The following is a 26,522-nucleotide window of genomic DNA, read 5'->3' as shown; positions in this document are numbered from 1 at the left end:
GAACTTCGGAGACATCATTAATATAAATAATTTTAATCGCCGTTGAATAAGAAATGTTTCTTTCACAAGAAATGTATAAAATTACAGTACTGTATTAGACTTACGGTACCTAATTTACATACTGACAGACGATAGTTAGCGTAAAAATCTCCGTAGCGTGGCGCCACGCTAGACGGCGGAAATTATATATTTAATTATAACAAAGTTACAATAAGTTAATATATAATTATATATACAGTACCTAATTTATATATAATTAATATATAATTATATGTACAGTACCTAATTTATATATAATTTATATAATACTGTCCAGACGATAGAAATCTCTCCGTAGCGTGGCGCTACGGACGGCGGGAAAGTAGTTCGGCTTCCCGATGACGTTTGAGGTGTTTATAGGGAACTTTTACTATTTTTTACGGATACCGGTAGCAATTTTTTCGTAGTTTTATAGGAATCGTAACTATAGGGACCGTAATTATAGGGGGGTCGACTGTAGTGTTTTTTTATTTTTTCAAATATCTTGTTTTGTTTAAACATTTTAAAAATATTCCTCTAATTTTAAGAGATTTAATAAACAAAAAATACAGCTTTTTGCACTTTTCAGTTGCTTATATTTTGGCAACTACTTTATATAAAATCTTGGAAAGTTTGTACACTACCTAAGAAAACAATTATCTTTTGAACAAGATATTCAGAATTATTTTAAATGTTTGGGAAACAGAGAAATTGACTTCTGATAATTGGCAATACTGATTTCTATATATTTATAGTCAGCCACTGACTTTTTACTTGGCAGGAAGTCGCTGCTGCAACTGTTGATTCATTTATGTGTTTTTTGGTAATTTAGTCATGTACTTTTTCATTAGCATATTATTTAAAAATCCAGCATTCTATCATTTTTGAATTTTTTCTTCTAGAATTGTAATATTTAAATTATAATCATCAGAAATATCTTTAGGTTCTGTTCATTTCCAATGAAAACAGTAATTCGATTGCCATTTTTTCCTGCATAAGTTTTCAATAAAAAAAACCAAAAATGTTTGAAAAATTAAAATATCACTGAGGTTTAAGTTTTCTATTGTGTACAGTTACACTGTTTTGCATCAAACTTCTTTTGTGAAAGAAAATGAGATTATTTTTAAAGTATTTTAATGTACTGAATATGAATTTGAGATCCAAAATCTTCTATTACTCATAGTTTTTTTAAATACCATGTTTTTGAAAAAAAAATGCCTCTTTTAGACAAAGATTCTGTTACTGTTGTTTGAATAGATATATAAAATTGGAGAATTATATAATATGCTAACAGATCTTCAAGTAAAATAAACAAATTTCTGCTGTTTTTTAAGTGAATGAGACATCAAGCAAAAACCAGTCACTATTTGTTAAAAAAAAAAAGTGGCCCAATTGCACAATGTACTAGGTCAGAAAAATATTGGTTTTTCTGCTCTGGTGGAAAATACTAAAATACAGGTATAGGTATACCTCGAGTTACGCTGTTCCCAATTATACGTTGTTTGTCAAAAAATATATGAAAAAATAAAAATCAAGTTTAAGTCATTTTGTTCGACTTTACGTCTGTCCGCCACAAATACTGAAGTCGTAATATCACTATAAAAGCGTTAAAGCACATAAAATCATATTAAATATGTACATTTACAGTAAATGTTAATATAATAATCAAAAATCCTAGAGAACGAAACATGAAAACATCTGTGTTTCTGTGTTGTCTTATTTAGTGATCTTTAAATGCTCAATATTGGTGTTTTCCAATATCTACCATTTGGCGTTGTTGTCAGCGCCATTTGATATTGGTAAATTTAATATAAATTAGTTTATTTTCTACTGTTGCAAGATAATTTTAATAACTGTATTTGTTATGTAACCTTAAAAAATCATTTTATTTTATAATGTCTTAGAATAAACCACATTTACAAATAAAAAGTCCGCAATGTACTGTAAACATTACCAAATTGTAAACATGTACTGTACCTGTAAACATTACCAAATTGTAAACATGTACTGTACATTTACAAGTATGTACTGGCTTGTGAGTACTAAAATTAGCTTTACTTTACTGCTAGACTTATTACACCACCACAGGACATCAAATTAGATTTAGAAAAACACTATTTTATTTTTAGAATGCATTTCGGACATGAAATCCCTCATCAGCTTTTTTCTACAAAAAATATTAGGAAGTTAACAATTTTTATAAAAATAAAAATTACAAAACGAACAAAGAATATGTCCACATTCTTTGTTCATTTCTGTCAATCACGGTCTTTTTAAAAAATTGTTAACTTCCTAATATTTTTTGTAGAAAAAAGCTGATGAGGGACTCCATGTCCGAAATGCATTCTAAAAATAAAATAGTGTTTTTCTAAATCTAATTTGATGTCCTGTGGTGGTGTAATAAGTCTAGCGGTAAAGCCAATTTTAGTGCTCACAAGCCATTCAGAAGACTAGACAAGAAGCGTATCATAGTAAGTAATTACTGTACATACATGAATTCATAAATTTAGATTACTTTTTTCTGTACTATATTAAAAACTAAAATTTATTTGTTTGTAAGCTAAAAATANCTTTCACAAAATTTTTCATCAAAGTGAGCTTGATATGAAGAGGAGATAAGAATACAGGTATACCTTGCCTTACATCGGTAATTGGTTCCAGGAGAGGCGACTTAAATCAAAAAACAACGTAAGTTGATAAATAATCTCCTCTAAACACACTGTAAAAATAAACGACTTACTTCTGCAGTAAACCAAAACAGTGCTTATTTCCAAATATTTCACTAACGTTTTCGAACTTAGTTCTTCTTCAGGTGAAACGGGTAGAATCGATGTTATTCGAAATCTGAACACAATCATTTGAAATCTGAACGCAATGATTGTGTTCAGATTTTGAATAACATCGATTCTACCCGTTTCACCTGAAGAAGAACTAAGTTCGAAAACGTTAGTGAAATATTTGGAAATAAGCACTGTTTTGGTTTACTGCAGAAGTAAGTCGTTTATTTTTACAGTGTGTTTAGAGGAGATTATTTATCAACTTACGTTGTTTTTTGATTTAAGTCGCCTCTCCTGGAACCAATTACCGATGTAAGGCAAGGTATACCTGTATTCTTATCTCCTCTTCATATCAAGCTCACTTTGATGAAAAATTTTGTGAAAGGTATGAACAGAGAAGGCTTTTGATTACCTGAGGCAAGAGTTCTCTCATCTGAACAATGTGAAAAAAAAAAGGAAATTTTTCTTGTTCACAAGTAAGACAGCTTTTGAAGGATCCTAGTTTCACTGAAAAACTTAACCCAGCAGAAAGAACAGTGTAGAACACATTTAAAAATGTGAGCAAAAAGTTTTAGGGGAATATACGAGCTAACAACTATTAAGAAATCATGAAAAGTTAGTAACATCCTATGAAACACCGGGTTGCAATATATCACTCAAGACGCATTTTCTACCCTCCCAGTGAATTTTTTCCTTGCAACCTAGGAGTTGTTTCTGATGAATATGGAGAAAGGTTCCATCAGACTCTTTCTCAAATGGACAAGCAATATATCAGAAGGAGGAATGAAAACATGTTAGCAGATTATTCCTGGACTTTACAGCAAGAGACTTCAGAAAAAAAAACATAAAAGGAAAAAAACATGTCACTAAGTGTTTCAGTTTTTAAACATATAGAATTATGAAAAAGGAGTGATTAACATGAATTTATTTGTATCTAATTAGCCAATAAATGTGATATTTTGAACAGAAAATGTTTTCCTTCAAAAACCTCATTTGTGAAAAGTGATGAGTATTAGGCCAATTCTATTGCCAGATTTGGATTCACTACTATTGAAACTATAAAAATCACTGAAAATGTTTGACAGGAGAACAAATAAATTTGTTTTTGCAAAACAGTGTTATTTAATATAAGTGCAGTATCAAAGGAAGTATTTTTCTAACAAACTTTGTTTATGCATCAATTGCCATTTGTGCTGTCTTTATGAACATCCATCTGCATCAAAGGTTAAAAACATTCAGAGAATGATGCATCATGGGGGTAGTAATGGATAATAATGCTATTGTTCATAAACAAAATGAAGCAATGCTCAAACTACAGCTATTATTTTAAATAAAGTAATTACTTTTACTCAACCAAATGATTGGCATAATTAATCAGGCTATAAATTTTCTATTATTAATGATTAGTTATGAAGTAATTTGGTATTAGAGGTAGACATTAGATGCAATCTCTTATCTAAATTAATAATTATAATTTTTAATAACTTATTAAATAATTTAGAATCATCTGAAAGAAAAGAACTAGCCCAGAGGGGAATTTGAACCTGTAACCAAAATAATTACTTTATTTTGGAAACTAAGATATTTTCTAGTATCAGTTCAAAAATATTTTATGGTAATAATGAAATTTCAATAATAAATATTTATTTCTTTACTTACTTGAAATGCTCTAAGTAATGCCATATGATCACTGAAAGTGTCTGCTGCCAACTTCTTTCGAGCAAGGCATGCTGCTCTCTTCTGTGCAGGTAATGATGGTATCAAAACTGAAAAAGAAAGAAAAAAAAAAAAAAGACACAAATTGGAGAAAAAATCTTTTATTATAAAAATAAATTATTACAAGATTTACAAAAATTTAAAGTTTTAATTCAAATATAAATTAATATTAGATTAATTAATATCCAGATAAATTAAATAATTTCTTTAATGGACTTTAAAAAACAAAACAATGTTAATGAAAACTAGATGGGCAAACTACAAGTATCTGACTGCTCTATTTACATGATTGCTCAATATGTTTCAACAAGAAATTCCTTAAATGGCAGAAGCAAGACTCAATGTAAATAGAGGGTATAAAGCATCAAAATCTAACATAGTAATGTACTCTTCATCCATTAGATAGTAATTTCACCATTTTTTTTAGGAGTTCCTTGGGTCCAAAATGCTGTAAGTATGATGTTCCAAGGAATTACCAATGTATTTCTATAGAGATCTTATATAGTTCATCTTAGATCAGAATTAAATACATTGGGCCTGTTATTCCTTCCTCCTTCCAGTTTAGAATTGTTATGTATTGTACTGTACATGCAAGGAAGGATGTTCTCATGGGCAGCTCTTTATTGAATTTACTTTGTGAATTGAATATGCTGGAAAATTCTATCCTTCCAGGCTACAGTAATTGTATTAGATTGTACACTAGATATATTGATGATGTATTGATCACACTGCACCATAAGCTCAGCATACAACATTTTATCAGTGACAACAACAACAAAACTTACAGACGTTTAAACTATGTCTGGAACAAGACAGCTAAACACAGGCTCACTTAGATATTCTCCTCTCAGAACTAAAAATAAGAGAAAAACAAACATTTTCAATTACTTTGAGCAACTATCTTCAGGTTAAATGAACATGTTTGGAAATTGAATGAGAAATGGCATGCTACAGTTTAATAAATAAAAAGAATGATGTCTAATTGGCATTCAATGATCACATGAAACAAAAGAAGCAGTGCAACTTGTATAATCCCAGCAATATATTTAATAAACCAAAAACGTTTTTGACCTACTTCTATAGGCCTTCAGTTGAAACATCAAACCTAAATGAAAAAAGAACAAAAAGAACATTCTAAAACATATTGAATATAATGGAAAAAATATAAATTGAAAACAATGGGAAGAGCATTCTAAATCAATAGAACATTCATACAATTCAAATACAAGGAATATAAGAAACAAATAAATACATATAATCAAAACTTAAAAACATAAATGGTACAAAAATAAAATAAAAATAGCAATAAAAATTGTAATGAGTCGAAGTCTGATCATTATTTTATGTTTTGTGTGTTATTTTTAGTTATATTTATTTTCTTTTTGGGGTCTTTTTTTACGAATGGAAACTCCTAAGAAACCCTCAATGTACTAAATTCAAAAAGAAAGGCAAACAATACTAATTTGCATTGGTGACTGATTCCATGATGCACACACATGTAAATAGGGTAGTATAGGGCATGTAAATAGGGCTGAGAACCAGACAAAAAGAACCAGAGAAAAAGACAACACATACATCCAGCAGTGTGGTGTAGTTCACGACAGTGACTGTTGTAGAAACTTCTCTGGCATTCTTAATAAGCAATTAGCATAGGAAACGTATACTTTGAGTATTCTTTTTTTGGTGGAGATTTGAATTGGTTTTTTGGCTTAATTTGATCTGATTTAATTTGATTGTATATAATCAAAAAATTTCTTTAATTGTTTATTTTGTTAACTTTTTGAATAATTGGAATATATAGTCTAACTCTTGCTATAATTAATCGTTGTTGTTGTTTATACACAACTTATCAATTTAATAAATATTTATTGTGGATTTGTACTTATAAGTGTTTTTAATTATTATATTTTGTTCCCATAAAGTCTGGGCCTGGTACTTAAATTGAACCCTAACTTGTGCTAACAAAACTTAACATCTTTTGCTTCATGTGATATGCTACAAAATAAACAATAAATAATTATCGGGGTACCAAACCCAAGTTAAAGCTCATATACTGTATAGATTTTCTATTACCTAGAGTAAATGGTATTTCATTCTAGAAAACAGGGTCAGCAAATACAAGTATATAGGATATACATCCTAAAATCTCAAGGAACATCAGTACGATGTATGTAAAGGCAAATACATCATAATGTTTGCCCATACAGTGGTACCTCAGGATACTAAATTAATTCGTTCCGAAACTGAGATCGTATCATGAAAATGTCGTAAGGTGAATCATTTTTCTCCATACGATTACATGTAAAACCAAATAATTCGTTCCAACACCAAAACACACTCAAATTAAAGCTAAGTATTATATTAAAAAAAGTATAGTAAGGAAAACACTGAAAAATGCTTTTTGTAGTTCTAAATATATAAATAACCATAATAGAATAATAATTGATTAAAAAAATGTAGTTTTATTTGCACTTTACCTTTGAGGATAGACAACGGTGAAGGTGTAAACTGGTGCGGAAGAGAGGGAGAAGTGAAATGATACTAAAACATAACTTACATAACATAATGTAACAATAACTTAAAAATAAAAAAAATTAGTGTTGTTTTATAAGTTTTCTTTTTTAATTTTTATTCACTGCTTTTTGCTTTCATTCCTTCACTTCCACCAGCACTTTCACTGGATAGAGGTTGCTTGGTAAAATATCTATATCCATAGAGGTTTGGCTTTGCCTACTTTTTAAAATGTTTCTAAAATGACTTAGGCAAATGTCATTACTCCGAGCAGCAACACGGCCAGTGTGAACCTTTTTGGAATGTTTCTTTTCAATAAAATCAGTCACTTTCTGATAATATCTCGAGATTTCCTTTATCGAGAGAGAGATCCTTCCACGACGAAGCAAACACGAGGACTGAGACCGATGAACAGAAGTGAATAAAAAATGGTGCTGCGAACTAATGTAATGTCGTATGGTGAGTTTTTGTTCGTATCGTGGAACAAAAATATGTTCGAATTTCGTGTCGTATCCTGAAAATTTCATATGCTGGGGCGTTCGTATCCTGAGGTACCACTGTATAAAGTAATAAATAGATTTATTATTAATTTTTAAAACTGTACCATTCATTTATAAACACCCTGTATTAAAAGCAAAATGTTCTGTCACTGCCAACTGAAACTGAAACTAACACTTTACAAAGAAATGCTACAAATAGAAACTCAACTCTGCCTGGATAAAATATAACCAAATCAATTAAGATGAACAAGTACCTAATCCACTTTCCAAAATATTGTGTGTCAATTGATTTGAATTCAATTTTAAATTTAATTTAAATAGATTAATTTATTAATTTTATTTTTAATTTTAGTTTAATTTCGGTGTAAAGACTAGAGTTTTAATTATTATTTTTAGTTTTAATTAACTGGCTACCTAGTATTAATAAATACTAAATATTATTTTTATAATATAAAGGGTGTAACAAAACTAATGGTCACAACTGTAAGGGGTGATAGACCTTGCCAAAACAAACAACTTTCACCATGCAATGTGGGGTCGGAAAGCAAACTGCAAGCCGCAAAAGGGATTATCTATAATCACTTAATTTGCCCGTATCTTTTACCAGACCGTCTAGATGGACAGAAGTAACTCACCTTCGTTCAGCAGGTGCTACTGATTTACTACAAAATGTACCAGCAAATGTTCGAACGATTATGTGGTTCCAGAACGATGGAGTGCCAGCACATTTCTCCAGGAATGTGTGAAACTACCTGGACACTGCCTTTCTGAACAGATGGATTGGCTGCGGTGGGCCCATTTCTTGGCCTGCCAGACTTCCTGATCTGTCCTGCCTAGATTTTTTCTCTGGGTACAGCTAAAAAGCGTTGTCTTTTACGAGACGCCCATCAAGTCACCAGAGAACACTGTTGCCCAAATTAGCATTGCAGCTGCAGATGTTTGTGAATGCCAGGAATCTTCCAACGTGTGCATGATTTACTCCATTGCCGATGTAAAGCCTGTAATGCAGCTGGTGGTTGCTCATTTGAGCATTTGTTGTAAAGTTTTCAATAGTAAAGATTTTTTGTCCTTTATTATTTGTCTTTATTGTATTCTCCATTTTCACCAAGCAGGCACTCTCTCGCAGCTTGCTGTTTGCTTTCCAACCCCACATCGCATGGTGAAAGTTATTTGTTTTGGCAAGGTCTATCACCCCTATCAGTTGTGACCATTAGTTTTGTTACACCCCGTATATTATATTATATCAATATTAATAAATTTTTTTCATTTAATTTAATTTAAGCATATTTAAAACAAATTCTTCAATGCCATTTATATTGTGTGAATGTCAATTAATCAGTTTTTATTAGTTCATTTGATTTAGATTGAACTATAGTGCATACTGAAAAATAGAAATAGTATCTTTCCCTTATGCACATTGAAATGTAATTTAAATAGCAACATCATTGATAATTTGTATCATCACGCAAGATTATCTTGGTGCCACTAACATCTCAATTGGTAGTCCTGTTGTTCATCAGTCAGGCCATAGACTTTCTTAAAGTGTTAAAGTGTAAGGAAGTTAAAGTGTATAGGAAGTTGACCATTAGTGGCTGGTTCTGATGAGTAGCTTGTTTGACAACCAAGTTATTGTAAGGCAACTGGGACAAAAATGAGTTCAAAAATTTGTTTGTAAACCAAATAATCTAAAAAGCAAAGTATTTAAAACCCGAGGTTTGACTGTACTTGAAAGCAATATAACAGTTGTTTATATACTCCATTACAGTATCTCTCATAGTTTTGGTTAAAAAATATTTTTGTAAATTTTATAACTCACAGAAAGTATTTTTTAAATTTATTTTTAACGTTTGCGTGCCACAAATTTTATCTCTTTTTATTCGACTTCTTTACGATTGTCGACGTGGAAATTGGGGTCACTTATTTCATATTAAAAATTTAATCAGTAGCAGATATTGAATTTATTATTAGAGAAAAAATGCTGTAATAACAATATTAATTCTATTTTAGTGCTATTTTTATTCCTTAATAAGATATTGGTTTCCACCCCGCATCGTTAGCAACGTTATGGATTGTGAAGGGAGAGGAGGAAATAAAAAACTTCCCCTTACCTTATTCTAACTTGATTTTCGTTAGTTTAACTCTTAAATTGAAAGATTTTGATGATACCTGTTAACTGTTTTTAATCTTATTTGACTCTATCTTGATTAGAAAATGGATATTTTAGTACCTTTTTACAGCATCTTTTTTTTACAGGAATTTCAATTTTATTTCTAATTGTATGGCTTGATTAAATACAAAAATTGGTTCTATTTTAAGAAAAATATTTGATTTATGTAATCTAAATAAAAATTTTGACTTCTTAATACGTGTTTAATTAATGATTCTTGAGGTGGATTATTGATTAAAGATGTACGAAGGTGTTAAATCATGAATCTTTGTGGTATTTTAATATATTTTAATCGATGGTATAGCAAATTTCTTAATGATTAGAGACGTTAAAAGGTCAAAGTTTTGTAGATTTGATAAGTTTTAACACATTTAATCAATAGATTAAGTGAAATTCGTGTGTGAATTCAGCTTATACCTTTCTCGTAAGACGTGTTAAAAAGCCATCCATTTAATAAAATATTTAAAAGTATAAATATATTTTCTATAAAATAAAAGATAGAAATAAGAATAATTATGTGACAAGCAATTTTATTTTTCGTTCTGAGTATTATCCAGGCCCTGGATTCCTGTAAGTACAAATCCATTGTCCGTATACATTAACATTGAAAAGTGTCACCACCACGGGGACACGAGACAAATAATGAAATTTAGATTAGGATAGGATCAAAGATGGCTCCATATTTGGCACCTGTCCTATCCCCCACGAAACTTTACTCTTACGGCAAGTGCAAACATTGATTCCTAGAAGGGCAATGGTGAAAGAATAACGATAAGGCACTTGNTTATAACTCACAGAAAGTATTTTTTAAATTAAAACTCTATAAGATATGGTTTAATGGAGTATACCTATATATATATATATTGATATATCCAATGTAATACAAACTTAAACCATTTATAAATACCACTACATACACACACAATACAAATGATCTGAAATTACTAAAAAAAATTTATACATATAAAATGTTTTAAAATTCAAAATTACTTACATGGATTTCTGTAAGCTAATGCACACACTATTGTCAAAACTGGATCTAAACACTTTAAAACAACAGAATACAAAACCATTTTGCCCAATCTTGGTTCAATTGGAAGGTCCAACAAATGTAATCCTAATTCCGTAAGTTCTTCCCAAGGATCCAATGCATCTATCGTCTAAAAATAAAATTTATTTTAGAAATTAAGTTTAATTAAAACTCAAATTAACAAAGTTTAATATCATCAAAAATTATAAATGAATAAAAAATCAAGATAAAATGGATACAAAATGTTCTCAAACTCTTTTATTCAGCTACACAGAATTATTCTAATTATTTAGTAAACATAAAAAGAATGAATGAAGAAATGCTATTTTAGAATAAAACAGTTTTATTGTTCATTCGAGTTCCGTGTTATTAAAACTAGACTTGAATGAATAAGTTCAATTTAAAAACAAATATTGATATTTACATGATAGGAATTATTTGAAAATGCTGTGGCATCTATTGGAACAGATGTAAAAAGTAAATATTTTGTAGAAATTACTTTATTGATTATTTTGTCTACGCCTATGTGACCTTTACTTAATCAGCAGAATTCAAACTGGATGCTCACTCAAGTTTTGACATATTTTTTCTAACATTTGCAAGGCAATTTTTGTGAATTCTTTCATCTTCAACTCATCCAGTCTTTGAGCATAGATGACATTTGATGATATTTTTCATAAACTCCTACACAAAGAAATTTAGAGAAGCAAATATCAGGGAGTTTGTAAACCAACAACTAGGACCATTGTGACCACTCAAATTGTCATTGAATGTGCTGTTGAAAACGTTCAACTTTTAGTACCAGCAAATTAGGGCTCTGTTTTGTTAAAAGATAACATTGTTATTCAGTTGTGGTAACAAAAACTGTAGCATGTCAAAGTATGTCCCTACTCAAACTCTGTCCTCAAAGAAGAAAAAGAAGATAGAAGAAGACTTCTACTATCGTATTTTCACAGATTGTCTGGCATGTCAGTCTATCTAGGGAGACCATAAAATCAGATTTTCATTATGGTAAAAACTGGCATGTTGATTTATCTCTGAGAATGCCAGCATGCTGATTTAAGTGACATTATATATCCCTCTCTAGAGGAAGCATTAAAAAACAAATGAGTTTTTATTCTTAAACCGTGGAACTGTCAGCAGTTGTAATGCTGACAGTTTCACAGTTAAAAACTATGATTATATGTTTAATTTCTTCATTTTGTCTTCTTTCTAACAACGTAAAATACCCATGGAATTCCAAAAGTGCTTTTTTTGTGTGTTTTTTATTGTTATTTGATTCAAAAACACAAAAATAAACACATTAAATAATTTACAAAACTCACCGTAAATTATCTCAGCTTACAACCATTAACATCTGTTTTGTGTGAAATTTGAAAGGAAGGTTTTATTTTTAAGGTCAGATTGTTCATGTTGCCCACACTGACTAACTAATACTACTAGTGTCAATAAGTTGTTAATTGTTTTATTGTCTTGTAAACAAAAACTCTCTAAGTCAGTCAAATTACAATGTTATTATTTTATTGTACTTGAATAATTTAACATTTAATTAACAATTAGTTTTGTTAAATATGATTAATTTCATTTTTTAGTTTCAGTTTAACTGGCATGCCAATAATGTGGGGATTTCCAGCATTCTTGTCTACGCCAGTTAAATGACAAATGTTGGTCAATCTGCAAAAATATGGTAATAACATCACACAATACATTTACCTTGGGGTTCACTCTCTTCAGTTCAAAGATAGTGTTAGTTTTTTGTTATTCCATATAATAACATAATGCATACTCACTCTTCTGCTCACATAGAATGTAGCCTTGTCAGTAAAAGGCCATCAATCCAAGAAAGTGCTGTCTACGAGGTGAACCTACAAGAAGTTACCGGCAATCTCCCTGAAACAACAACTACAACACATAGTTAATGATATGTGGTAGAAGGAGTGGACTGCGCTAATGCATATCTTAAAAAGCCAAATACTTCAGCCAAATTAAACTCCATGACTTTTCTGGTCAGCTCTGTGGTGTATCTACATTTTGTGATATCCTTCTGGAGCTCTGCTAAATGACTTGCCAGCATTCTGGCAGTGGCAACAATGTACCATGTATTTTTCCCAGTTGTGGACTGTGAAAGGGGTACAGCATAAACACCAGATTTTTCAAGAAAAGAGAACCTGTCTCTATCATTGCAGATAAGTTTGTGTAAAGTTGACCATAGGGGAAAGGAGCAGCAGGCCATTTTTTTTAACATATATGAAACCAAGAGAGAGGGAATCAAGATATGAGATTGATGATTGCACCCAAGTGAACTGTTTTTTTAAAATATAAGGTAGTGAGCAGGAATAGTGAATTTTTAATCCTAGTGATGAAATACCATCAATTCACATAAAGGTGTGAAATTTCGAATTCACTTGTAATGTGTAAGAAAAAGATTTCTTTATTTCTGAACAGAAATTTATAAAATTTTTATATAGTAGTAACTTTATTTTGCATTTTAGAGAATTTTTACTCTTTGTAAATTTGGTGTTGTATTCTGAGTCTTTGAATCTTGATGTTCTGATCTCTAGAATTTTGATGTTCTATTACATGTTCAATATTTATTTTTTTAATTTTCAATTACTGTATAGTAGAGCATCAATTATCCGACTCAATTGGGGACTGGGGTTGATCGGATAACTGAAAAATATGAAAAAATACATTATTAGTATAGTATATTAGTATATCCCATGTAATTAGTATATCGCTATTAACCTACTTCNTTTGTTTTTTGAATGCTTTGAAATTATCTTCATGTTTTTCAACCAAGGTTATTAATTTTTTTCAGTCTGCAAAAACTAGTGATTGTTGTGCTTTTCATTTCTTCATCTTACTTTTATAAAAACTTTTATATATAAATGTTGCTTTTTTTTAATCAGTACTAGAAATGTTTTTAATTCATAATTTGCTGAAACTCGTATATTTTTAATATATTTCAGAGACGTGTTTGATAAATTAAAGGCTGACATAAGATTAATGAAGGAAGAGTTGACAGCACTGGAAAGATCTCGTCAACCAAAAGTAATTTGCTCTTATTTTGATTTTTTATTATAATTTATGCAACTGTTTGTTTTTTATTATATTTTGCCGTATACTGTATAATATAATTGCAACTGAAATTTTGTTTTTATACCAATAGTATTTGTCTTTAAATATCATTGATAAAGAAACATTCATGGTATCAATGTTTACATAAACATACAATATAACCACAATTAAAATTCAGTATTACAAAACTAAGCTTATTTTACATCAGAAACACTTGCTGATGAAAGAATAGAGGTTAGAGATTCCATAGCATATATAATCTGTTTAGTATGAGTCCAGAATTTTTAGTACTCGTTACATCGTGCTTTTTCTTTGTCTCTCGACAAGCCAATATAACGAAAAACTACTGTAATAATAAAATACCATACCTCCAATCAAACCTATTACTGTTTACTATGTAAGAGCCTCTATATCTCAAAACCTGTCTGTTTTGGATTTTTTTTTCTGTTTCCCATAAAATTCGAGATAGACAGATTCAACTGTATTTGAATAATTATAAGTACCTTTTATTAACACATGCATGATGATTTTATTGCAGATTGTCTGATAAACCTCAGTTGCCATCATAAATGTTTTTAAAAACATTTTGAAATTCAAATAAATAAATAAAAATATTTTTGTGTCAAAAGCCTGTACCCCCATGTGGATCTGCCACTGGTTTGTATGACTAATCTTATTTCACTAATGCTTCTTTGTAAGACTCTGGATAGAAGATGACACTAAATCATGCAAGTGTAGGATAGTCTCAAAAACAATGAAAGATGGTCATTTGAAAGAATATTACACTTAAAAAATTTGACTAAATTGTAGAACAATGTTTAGAAATTAAAATTTCTAAATCACCGCAATAAAATGAAATGCACAATGAAAGTTAATTCAACCAAACTTCAATAAATTCAATGCTGTTCAATATGACTGCCATCTCTGTGAACCAGAAAAATTACTTCCAGCTCTTGGCATGTTCAGCAGTAGAGCATGACATGTTGGGAGAAATGCTGCACACATGCTGTTTTGTGTTGTTCCTTAAGACTGCCAAATTAGGGATACTTTCACAGTAGATGTGGAGCTATCTCAAGACTAACGTCTTGAGATAGCTCCACAACTAAAAATTGCATGGGGTAATGTCAGGTGAATGAGACAGCCATTCAAGTGAGAATATGCATCCTTGTTGCTACAGCTGCAAAATAATAAAATTGGAGCATATTGTAATCCCTTTCTACAGTAATGGAGCATATCAAGTAATTTCCTCAGAAAAAAATAATCCTATTGTAAAATTTGTAATGAAATCACAGCAAACAGTGGGCTCTAGACAAATTTAGTGGAATAGCTCAAGCAGTATAGTTCAGGTGACATCTGAAGCCTAAATCTGCCAGTTCTGAATGTTTACAATCTCACTCAAATAAAAATAGATCTCATCTCTTCCCATTAAAATAAAAATGAAGTGCCAGGCATCATCAATTTTATTCTTGACAGAAAATTAAGACCAAATGACAATCTCTTTTATGGACTCTCTTGTTGCAGCTGTTAGTCAGCAGCTAGTCTTGAAAAGGTAGAAATGAATTACTTTGTTGAGAACCTTCCATACCAAGGAATATAATATACCCAGCTGCCTTACTACACTAAATGCACTATTACAATCAGTGACATCATCCTTTGTTGAAAATGGTCATTGCAACTTTTGTAAATTCAAGTGGAACTAACTTCCATCCTTTTCCAACAGTAAATGCCAATGAGTATTTCCTCAAAATTTTGAATCACACTAATTATAGAAGTCAAGAAAAACTGTCAGCAAGCTCACAGTATCTAAACTCATAAAGAGCCACTGTTGCATTAGACCCATTTTTAGGTAGACTTCATAATTAACATGCAATAAAGCATAGCTAAGAACCATGTTCCAAATGACTATGCTAGTAAGAATATGCCTGGAGCTAGTAATATGTGTGGCTTTAATATATAACTATCATATTTAATATATAATTATATATTGATAAATGTTTATATTTATGCTTGGGACAGCTCAATGCAACATTTGTAAGTCTTGAATACCAAGCAAAAGAAAAATAAAATCAGTTTTATGCAAAGTTTCACTCTTTGGTGACAAGAGGATCTCTATCAGTGAGACAAACATGTATATGGAATCTGTTTCACTGCATTCTGAATAGTATACCTATCAAATTTGGTAACACTTCAATTGTAGAATTAAGTACAAGAAAGGTCTGTATATGAAAAACTTAATAATAGCCACCCAGTATTTTAGTTTGTATGCATAATAAGAATGAAATAAAAATATCAGTTATATTAAATTTTCAAATTGTAAAATATATTATTCTTAATTTATAATTTATTTCATTACCTTTAACAAATTCACTGCATTTCTTGTAACCATAAATGCAGGTGGATCTGGTGCTCTTGCTAGAAAATCTGCAATGGGACTATTGGGTGGAGCTAAAAGTTTTGCTTGTAAACACAGTTCATGAATAGGAACTCTAAGAATTTCAGGTTGCTGATATGGTTGAAAATTATGAAAGCGCTTCCTACTATAAAGATGATAACAGATTCCATTACGGCATCTTCCTGCTCTTCCTCTTCTCTGAATTACACTAGCTTGTGATATCCAGACTGATTTTAATGTTGTTACACTTGAAAGTGCATCATAAGATTTCTACAATAAAACAAAATTATATGCAATTACACTTTAATATTTTTAAAAAACACTTATAAAATTCATAAGATATATTTACTTCTTTCACTTTTCCAGAATCAATAACAAAAACCACATCATTAATGGTTATACTTGTTTCTGCAATATTTGTTGCTAATATCTGAAAGAAAAAAAAACATAAATAACAATTTGTTAAAATAGCAATTTCTGACAATAAAATGAGTACTTTTAGTACACAATGACCATTACTAATCTGGTACTAATTTCAACTAGCATAATTTGAAATTTTCCAGATTTCTACACTAGCCTGCTGCTACTGTTTTGAATTAGTTTGGTATCAACGACATATACTGTATTTGTTATCAACAATAAACGTAACTCTTTTCTAAAAATGAGTGAATTCAATGTTTTGTTGCAAAACCAATTTTTTGTTACTCAAGTCTGAACTCGAGGCATATGAGAGAGACTTAATATACTCTAGTCCATCCTTTCTCAAAGTGGGTGATAACGCCCCCTTGTGGGCACTGGAGACTTTCAGTGGGGCAGTAGAAGGCTCAGTGATTAAATATGAGTTTTATTTCTTCTCATTGAAACATTCTTTGATCTCAAAAATAGGATATGGGTCACACCCTATCTATCCTATCCATATAATAATGCATGTTTAAACATTATATTTGCAATAACAGTTTTTAAGATACGCGACAGATGGTAATGTAAAAGGTAAGTTAAAAAATATAGAGGCACTCGATTTTTTTTAATCTCAAAGTGGTGGTGGTCGAAATAAGTTTGAGAACCTGTGCTCTAGTCTTATACTCTAAGACCTTCATGATAAACAGCTTGCTATCACCTTATCTTAAAATGGCATATGTATAGAAATGTAAACTTCAAATAACCCAATCTTGAATAATACTAAACAATCTGCTGGATTGTATCAGGCTATATTATGGCTATATTTAATAATTAGATAAAAGAGTAATTTTGCTTAGAGGCAGGCAATTAAGTTGTCATCTTTGAATAAGGTGATTATTAAATTTATTACATGTTTATGCCAAGAACCACAATGGACCAAATTAGAATCAAACAAGCTTGTTTGATTTTAATTTAGTCTGTTTTGTTCTGCATTATATACAGCTGAAGATGTCTGTTATAAACAAATAAAAACATTAGTAAAAATGTGATAATATGCTGGTGTATGTATTTTTGTTTGTGTTTAAGTTAATTTATCCCAATATTGGAAAGTTATTTACTGAGCAAAAAGAAATTACAAAAAAAACCAACATTTTCATCTTATTTAATGGGCATTGTCAAGCAAACTGATCTTCACATATTTGAACAGCAAAGGTCAGTTGATGATGCCCATTGAACACAGATGAAAACATTTGCTTTCTTGTAATTTCCTCTTACTGGATTTTGTTATATGTGCAATGTTTATTGTTAATTAAAACAATAAAACTAAGCATTGTAACTTAGTCACTGCAAAAACCAAAATTTTACTACTCTAATAAGGAGGGAGATTTTATACTTTTTCTGTTTAGGTATGTGAATGAAACACTTTTATAACATATAAATCTATTGTTCAATTTTCTTACACAATTTTAAAAACACATTATGTCCAAAAGTTAGGTACTGCCTATAATACTAATTTCATTACAATTCATGACAAATTATTATTTTAATAATGAAATAACTTAAAAAATTACATATTACATAAACATTTAAAATACATATTCAAATAAATTGTAATAAATAACTTACTATTTTTCTCACTCCTACAGGTGTAGATTTAAACACACGTTTCTGATCTGAGCTTTGTATATGGGAATGCAAGGTGTAAACAATATATCTGAAATATGTAATTTACAATATCAAATATAAAATAAAATTTTTAAACACTAAAAAAAAAAGTTTATTCAAAATTGGGTAATAAAGCAATACTCAATAACTCAATATAGCAACTAAAATCATATTTAAACTTTTTTCATCCATTTTACAACTTTAACATTATAAATATAATTCCCATTATGAAGCAGGTAATATGTATAAACAATTTTTTTTATTAGCAAAGTGGAAGTTGCTAAAAGCAACTTCCACTTTGCATAGAAAACTTTCAAATCTGAAAACTTTCAAATGACAAATCTGAAAACTTTCTATGCAAAGTGGAAGTTGCTAAAAGCAACTTCCACTTTGCATAGAAAGTTTTCAGATTTGTCAGCAAAAGCAAAATTGTATATAAGAAATTTGTACAAAGTTCTTATCACACATCACTACTTATAATAATTGCTATAAAAATACACTTAAACCAGCTTTAAATTCCAGCAAAAACCTTAACAAAAACCAATATTTCAGCTGTTTAAAACAGTCATCTTTATTTAAGACTGTCTTCTGATTTGTTGTTAATAGTGCAGTTGGACAACATAAAATTTTCAAAACATTAAAAGTATATTATTTTCTTATATATCAGAAATCAAAGCAAAATTCACTTGCAGAAAAAAAAAGAAAATAGACTACAGAGACTGAAGTCCACAAAAAAGGTCATTATTAAACAAAGGCATAAGTAATAAGTCAGGACTTCACTTGCAAAAAATTTTGGTATAGCCCTTTCCAAAAATATACTAATTAATTAATCCTTAACTTGTAAAATTGACAAATGCTATTTGTGGAAGATTAAAACAATCAAATATACATCAATTTTCTAGAATTTATAAGTAATAATAATAATAATAATAATAATTTTGTTTTCATTAAAAAATTATGACAATACATTTATTATATCATCATTTATCATATTATAGCCTGATATGATCCAGCAGATTGTTTAGCCTTAATCAAAAATTAAGTTAAGAGATAATTATAAGTTGTCACAATAATCAGATTATTATATGAGCTTGTCATTTACCACTTGGAAAAGATGATTTTACCAGAATTTCAACATCTTATTCTAATGTATGTGAGATACATCAATGATATCTATATCTTACAATGCAAGAAACCCAATCTGCAACTATTTCTCTAAAAGGTAAATTCCAATCCCTATCTATGTCTTCTACTACAATTGAATCAAGAAAGCATAACTTCAGTACATTTCTTGGACATTTCCACTACTACTTGTAAGAATGATAAAATCCATACCAACACACATTGTAAGCTATCTTATCAACCAATTTTCACTCATCACAACTCCACTGACCCAAACACACAAAACTTTCTGCATTTCAGAATTGCAAAATTGCGAAATTCTCAATTTTGCAATTTGAAATTTCGTTCCAAAGACTGCTGGTCTTTGTTCTAACAAATCTTTATGGATGAATCATAGCTTGAAAAAAGACCCAGGAGGGATCCGAAAATGTTTGCATGGCCAATTATTCATATTTCCCACCGGTTAAAGGTTTGTTAAGAGATTATTTTATATTAATCTGGTGTGTGAAGATTCTTTATTTCTCTGTCTTGAAAAAATAGACAAATGGCAAAATGCAATAATGTAAACATGACATATAAATGTAATCCCACTATTTTTCAAGCATACATAACAAAACCTACAACAGACTTAAAGAACACAAGTATACATTGATAAAAACTTGCACACAAAATTAGCAGCATATGCTATCCAACAAGAAGTACAGGTCAAGTGGGAAGACACTATAATCATCAGACCAACTAAGAACTTCAACACACTTAAGCATTTAGAGACCTTAGAAATATACAAAGCCAACAGAACTTTCCATCTGCATTTATTACAGAGATGCAAACACACTACTGTGTACAGGTCTCTGTATGAGTTCTAACTTGACTTCCTTTAATGGGGCACTTTTGCACTATTATTTTATTGTTATTTATTTCATTTTGTTAAACAATTACTATTAATTTTTATGTTATATTATTTTTTAATTTATTTTATATTTTGTTCAATTCTACTGGTATTCATTGAATGTTCTTTTTATTCAAATATATTTAAAATTAAAATGGTTAATGCAATTTAAAAAAATTTTTTGGAATGTTTTTACTATTCAACATTGCATTTCTCAGTAATTATTATTTACCTGCTACTATCTGGAAGATTTTTCTCATCAGATAATATTTTATCTCTAAGAGAAACAATTTCATCGTATCCAGGCAGAAATACTAATACAGCACCTGAAATAGAATTAAAAATAAATGAAATCTTTCAATGATTGAACAAACATAAAACTATTCTTCTTTCAACATTAAAATCTTCAATTAAAAATTTCTAATATAAACAAGATTCAAAATAAAAAATACTATTATTATTCTAAACAAATAAAATCTAATTATGTTAAAATGCTTGCATAATAATCCTATACACATTCATCAACAAAAAATGTGTGCCAAGGAGACATTAGAATCTAATAAAACTTCATTATTGTAAACACAATTGCAATGGCAATAAGTGATTAAAATATCATAGCAAAGACAATTTCCTATGGAACAACAGTACAATTTAAAGGAATCTTTACTACCTTGCAGGACCTCCTGTTGTTGGATACATGCAGAAATACAATCAAACATGAAGGCATACAGACACCATATGATATTATGTGGCAGATTTGCTCATAATGTTGCAATGCTATTTCAGATCTCTCACACTTGTAGACGGCCAAAGCTGGAGTTCCATTTGGTACTACAAATGCTTGATAGACAACAAATCTGGAGACCAGGTATGCCAAAGAAATATGACAATGTGACAAACGTTTCTAAGAAACCCTAGCTGTGTGTAGCCAAACATTTTTCTTCTGAAAAATGGCTATTTGCAACCTGTCCTCAATGGCAACAAATTAGGATGCAGGTTTAAAAATAAGAATAGAATTAAAAATAAAATATTTTTGATGGTTAAACTAATATAAAACTATTATTCTTTCAATAGTTTTTATATCATCAATGTCTCCATACCAGCATGCAAGCAGTGGTGAAGGGTAGTGTACTGCTCAACAGTAAAAACAGAATTGAAGCACTCAACAGTGGTCTTTCACATTAACATACTAGTCATCCGCAACCCAAAAAAACCAAGATTTGTCATTAAAGACAACATGTTACCAGTACATAGCAGTCCATAATCCTGTTATAACACAATTACAAATGAAAACAAACTCTGGGATGCTTACAGCAGAACATAACAGTCCACTCTATATGCAAATCAAATTTGCATCTTCTAGTTGCATGTCAATGGTATGGGATGAAACAAAGGTTCTATAGCAAGGCTTCCACCTGTTTATGGATGATGACAAATGCTGTTGGAACTGTTCATGCTTGTTTCACAATCAGATAATCATTTCTTCTTGTGAACTATCTGGAACATCCAAATCCTGCCCATAATATATGGTGCTCCTTGACATATTCATTGTCCCAATATCACCATCTCAGTCCAATAAGAACAATCCAATGGCAAGAAATTCAACAAAACAGCCATCATGCTTCTCTCAGCCCAATGATGCAGACTTTCTGAAACTCCAACTGTATATATCATGTTGTACAGGCAAACCTAGTATTCAAAGACCTCTTGTCTGAAGGTCTTTGATCTATCTGCTGTCAGCCTTCAAATGCTAGGAAGACAGCAGATAAATTAAAATCTGAGCTTCTGTGAGTCTTTTTTGTAAGATACTGGGGTATTGATTTTGTCTCTCTGCTAGCAATATTTGGCATGCAAATGTATAACAACTATAACCATTTACATACCTGTACCTGTCTGGGACAGCTGTTTATTGCAATTTGCAGTAATTGAGCAATTCAATCTGTATGCATTAGTGTATACAAAAAACTCAATATTTGAAAATTACTAGAAATACAAATATAAACATTTACTAAAACCCGATGCTTAGCAAATACAAACCCACAATTGCCGTAAATACTACAGGCTAAATTTTGGAATTACTAATTAGAAATTACAACAAATTTGGCACTAGAGGGAGGTGTCAGACACCATCTCTTATTAAAATTAATAATTATAATATTTCATTAATTTTAATATGAGATGGCACCTAACGCCTCCCTCTAGTCCCAAATTCTGTTGTAAATACAAATATAAACATCTCAACTCAAAAGAAGACATGCACTGTATATGAGAGGATGTAGTTACTGATTGAACATGCCATAAATGGTTTGTGAAATTTAGGGCAGGTGATTTTTCTCTTGAAGATGCACCTCAATCAGAATGGCCCTCAACCATACATGATGAGTCCACAGTGGCTTTTAATCCAAAATGATCAGCATAAAACAAAATGAGATAGCAGACACCTTAAAAATATCCCAAACATCTATTTGTCAGACATTTGATTAGCCTTGGATACACTTCCTGTTAAGGTGTTTGAATTCCCTATCAATTAAACTAACAAAACATTATTGAGCATGTTTCTGTTTCTGTTCATAATTCTCTTTAAAGTGCAATGATGATGATCCATTTTTAAAGTGATTAATAACATCAGATGAAAAATTGATTGTTTACAACAATATTCAATGCAAGAGATCTTTGAATAAGCCAGGTGATCTGCAAGTGCCACAACCTAAAGCTGGTTTGCATCCCAGAAAAATAATGATTTCAGTTTTGTGGAATTGAAAGGGGGTTGTTTATTACAAGCTTTTACCAAAAAACCAAACAATTAATTCCAATAAACATTGTCTCCAACTGAATGAACTTGCAAATCTACAGTTCTTGAAAAGCATCCTGAACTTGCACATCAATAAGAAGTGGTATTCCATCATGATAATGCAAGGCTGCATGTACCATTGAACGTGTGCCAAAAACTTCTAGACTTTGAATGGGATGTTTTGAGTTACCCTACATATTCTCTGGATAGTGCTCCTCAGACTATCATTTTTTTTGTTCATTGCAGAATAATTTAAATGGTATGGAATTTCAATCTGTAGAAGGTATCAAAAATCACATTGATAATTTCTTCATTCAGAACCTGCCCAACTTTATACAGATGGAATTATGAAACTATCCATCAGATGGCATAAGATTATCAAATAGAAGGGTGAATATATTGTGGATTAAAGATTTTTATTTATCACAAAATAGTGTATTTTATTTCTCTCTAAAAACCAAAGAACTTTCTGTTTAACCCTAAATAATTATAATTGAAACATTTAAATTTCACACTTTTCTGCAATAATGGCATGGGAGGGGTGAGATGATTCTGGTAATTTTGACTGCACGCCAACCTACCTCATCCTTGTTATCCAGAATATAACATATCTTTAATACTTTAATTTAACACTTTTCAAGCTCTTCTTTCCTCAATATATCAAACGCAGCATCTGTAAATATCTCAGATGTTGCATTGACATATTGAAGTAGAAATGAACATGTTTTAAATTTAATTACCTATCTTACCATTTAATTAATTAATGAGCACTTTTTCGTAAACTGAGTTTTTCATTTTGATAATTATAGAACACAGATTATACAATGTGAAAATAACAACAAACATTGAATTTACTTCAAAAATAATCATATGCAATAAAATTCAAGTATAAAAGGAATGACTAGGTTCACCATACTATAATATTATCCACTTAATAAATGAAGTAATTACTGTATATCAGCATTAAATGATTTTTTTGCTGTCATTCTCAAAATAATATGCAAGGAATTATAAATTATTGCAAAAGCAAACTGCAAAGTGGGCCATATGATTGCAAAATTTAAATATATCAATGTCCAGGTACACATGTCACTCGTTTCACTTACAGCATTAATAACAAAGAAAGAGGATCTAATACTCTTTACCCCATCAATTCTGTACCTAAATGAATAATTATAATAATTAATTTTTAATAAATTATTATAATTATTCATTTCAATAAGAGATAGCACCTACCTCTACTGCCAAATTACTTAATATCTAATTATAATTAATAGCAAAATAATAGCCCAATTAACTATGCTAATTTAAAGATATGGCCAGGATGAAATCATCAATACAAAAAATCCTTAGAAAAGGTTCCTCAAGACAATACATACAAATATGTCTTTATTCCAATCTAGTCTTTCAAAAGCACATTTGAGGAACTGTGCATTTGTATGTATGTCATCAGTGAACTCCACCGTGAAACTATGCTAATTGTTTGGTTTAGTATCAATACATCAAGATTTGGGATGTTTATTATATTTATATAGATTAGTTACCTTCATCACGACTGGAAATAATTTTTTGTAATAAGCACAGAATGAGATCAAGATCAACTTTGTCATCATCAAAACTGTGGTAGTATATATCTAGAAGTTCTTTATCTTCTTCACTTATAGCTTCTTCCAATAATGGGATATTTGAAGATGAATTCATTCCAATCATTTCAAGCTGTCCCACTTGTGAACTGGAAAAAAACAATTATACTACATTAAAAAACAAACATAAAAATTTTAAACTAAGATCTGAACATAAACTGTTATCTATTAGTAAACTAGGATAAATTGAGAGAGTTGATTTATAAAATATAAAAATTAGAATTAACACACCAAATATCTTTAAAATCCAGCAAAACAGAAATTTAATTAACTATTTAATACAGCCAAAAATATTAGTTATCATAAGGTTTTAAGTATGCTAGAATGTGTCTGCAGCAAAAGAAGTGTGGCGAAAGTTGCTAAATGGATGATTTGTAGGACAGTAATCTCCTCCAACCTGCTGCTCACTCTTTTTGGATTATAAGCATGTGGATGTATGTCATCAGTTTTGCTAGACTGTAAAAGGTTTTTCACATGTAAAATATATATATACACACACACACATTGTATTTACTCATATACACATATAAGCCGAACTTTTTTTTTGTTTTTCACTGTTTCAAAAACCTAGGTCATCATATATGCACGAGTGAAGGATTCTTTGCATTTTTGCAATGATTTTTGTAAGCCGTGTATTCACATTTTTTACTGGATGCTCATCCTCTTCTGTTTAAAAACAAAAGTATTTTATCTGGGTTGTTTGAATCACTCTTGTGTATTGTCAGGAGTAAAGATGAATAGCAATAGAAAAAGTAAAGCTTTTGAATTGAATTCCAAAATCACATGGGAGTCTGATATAAGTTTTAATCCATTCCCATGTGAAAACAGATGATTATTTGGAAATCAGAATTCAGAGAAACTCTTAAGTGTAACTGACAGAAAATGGATTCGACCGTTAAGAATTGGAAAAAAAGGTTCCTGATTGTCCAGCTTTACATAAACAAATCATGCTGTCGATTTTATAAGATTTTTCCTTAAAGTTTAAAATGCTAGTAATTTTTGCAAGACAATGTGTACATTTATGTGCATTTGATAATTTATTTGTGATTAAACTAAATACAATTAGAATTGTATTAATAAATTTAATTTTCTTTATTTTGATCTTTAATTAAAATCGCACCTCATCCTATATGTAAGATTGTCTTATATGCGAGTAAATATGGTAATTCAAAAGACTTATACTTAAGAAATATATCAAACTTAATTGTATTATATAGTAAAGTAAAGTAAAAAAACAAAAATACATAATGTTTACAATATATATGTGAGAATTCAAGCTCTTTCGTGAATTTTGGAGCTTCGATAATTTTTTCTCATCATTTCCCTTTCCCTACAATTTTTATGTCACTTCAAGAAGTGACCTTTTGAACTTTTCTAATGAGCGAAGAAAAACACAACCCACACGCTTCCTATGTCGTACAATGTTATGAACAAAAACGCTGACCATATAAGGAACAATCATTACTAAGGTGCAAGACTAACTCTGACCTTAGTCACCTCCAGTAATTACTTCAGCTTCAAATTTGAGCTGGAAGAAGTGACAATACTGGATAGAAGAAGTAATAAATCTATAAAAAAGGTTTTGGGTTGTGACAAGTAACATAAACACATCCCAGACGCAAGTCAACTTTAAAGGAGGTTGCATCAGATTTCGTATTAGTCAGATCCATACCATCATTTCATCCATCATAACCCTTGCCTTCCCACCATAATCACTGTCCGTCTCACAATGAGCCTGACCTGAGAAGAAAGACTACGATTAAAGACCACTGATCTGGGTGCGTTTCAACAACAACCCATACAGCTGATCGGGGACAAAGAGGT

General features: G+C 30.3%; 1 protein-coding gene across 1 annotated transcript in view; it reads right to left on the bottom strand.

Annotated features, from left to right (window-relative positions):
* Positions 1-26,522, bottom strand: part of LOC111635390 (probable ATP-dependent RNA helicase YTHDC2) — an 87,586-nt gene that overhangs the window by 7,211 nt on the left and 53,853 nt on the right. The window contains exons 13-19 of the mRNA XM_023380344.1: positions 24,600-24,787; positions 20,497-20,590; positions 18,215-18,302; positions 16,539-16,619; positions 16,151-16,459; positions 10,684-10,849; positions 4,455-4,561 (exon numbers count right to left, since the gene is read on the bottom strand). Of these exons, the coding sequence (XP_023236112.1) occupies positions 4,455-4,561; positions 10,684-10,849; positions 16,151-16,459; positions 16,539-16,619; positions 18,215-18,302; positions 20,497-20,590; positions 24,600-24,787 (1,033 nt within the window). The remainder of the gene's footprint in view (positions 1-4,454; positions 4,562-10,683; positions 10,850-16,150; positions 16,460-16,538; positions 16,620-18,214; positions 18,303-20,496; positions 20,591-24,599; positions 24,788-26,522) is intronic.

The sequence above is a fragment of the Centruroides sculpturatus genome, unplaced genomic scaffold (genome assembly GCF_000671375.1).
Source record: "Centruroides sculpturatus isolate CEXI.00-Female unplaced genomic scaffold, Cexi_2.0 scaffold744, whole genome shotgun sequence".
NCBI lineage: Eukaryota > Metazoa > Arthropoda > Arachnida > Scorpiones > Buthidae > Centruroides > Centruroides sculpturatus.
The sequence above is the reverse complement of the archived record's forward strand: the minus strand, read 5'-3'. Positions and strand labels throughout refer to the sequence as shown.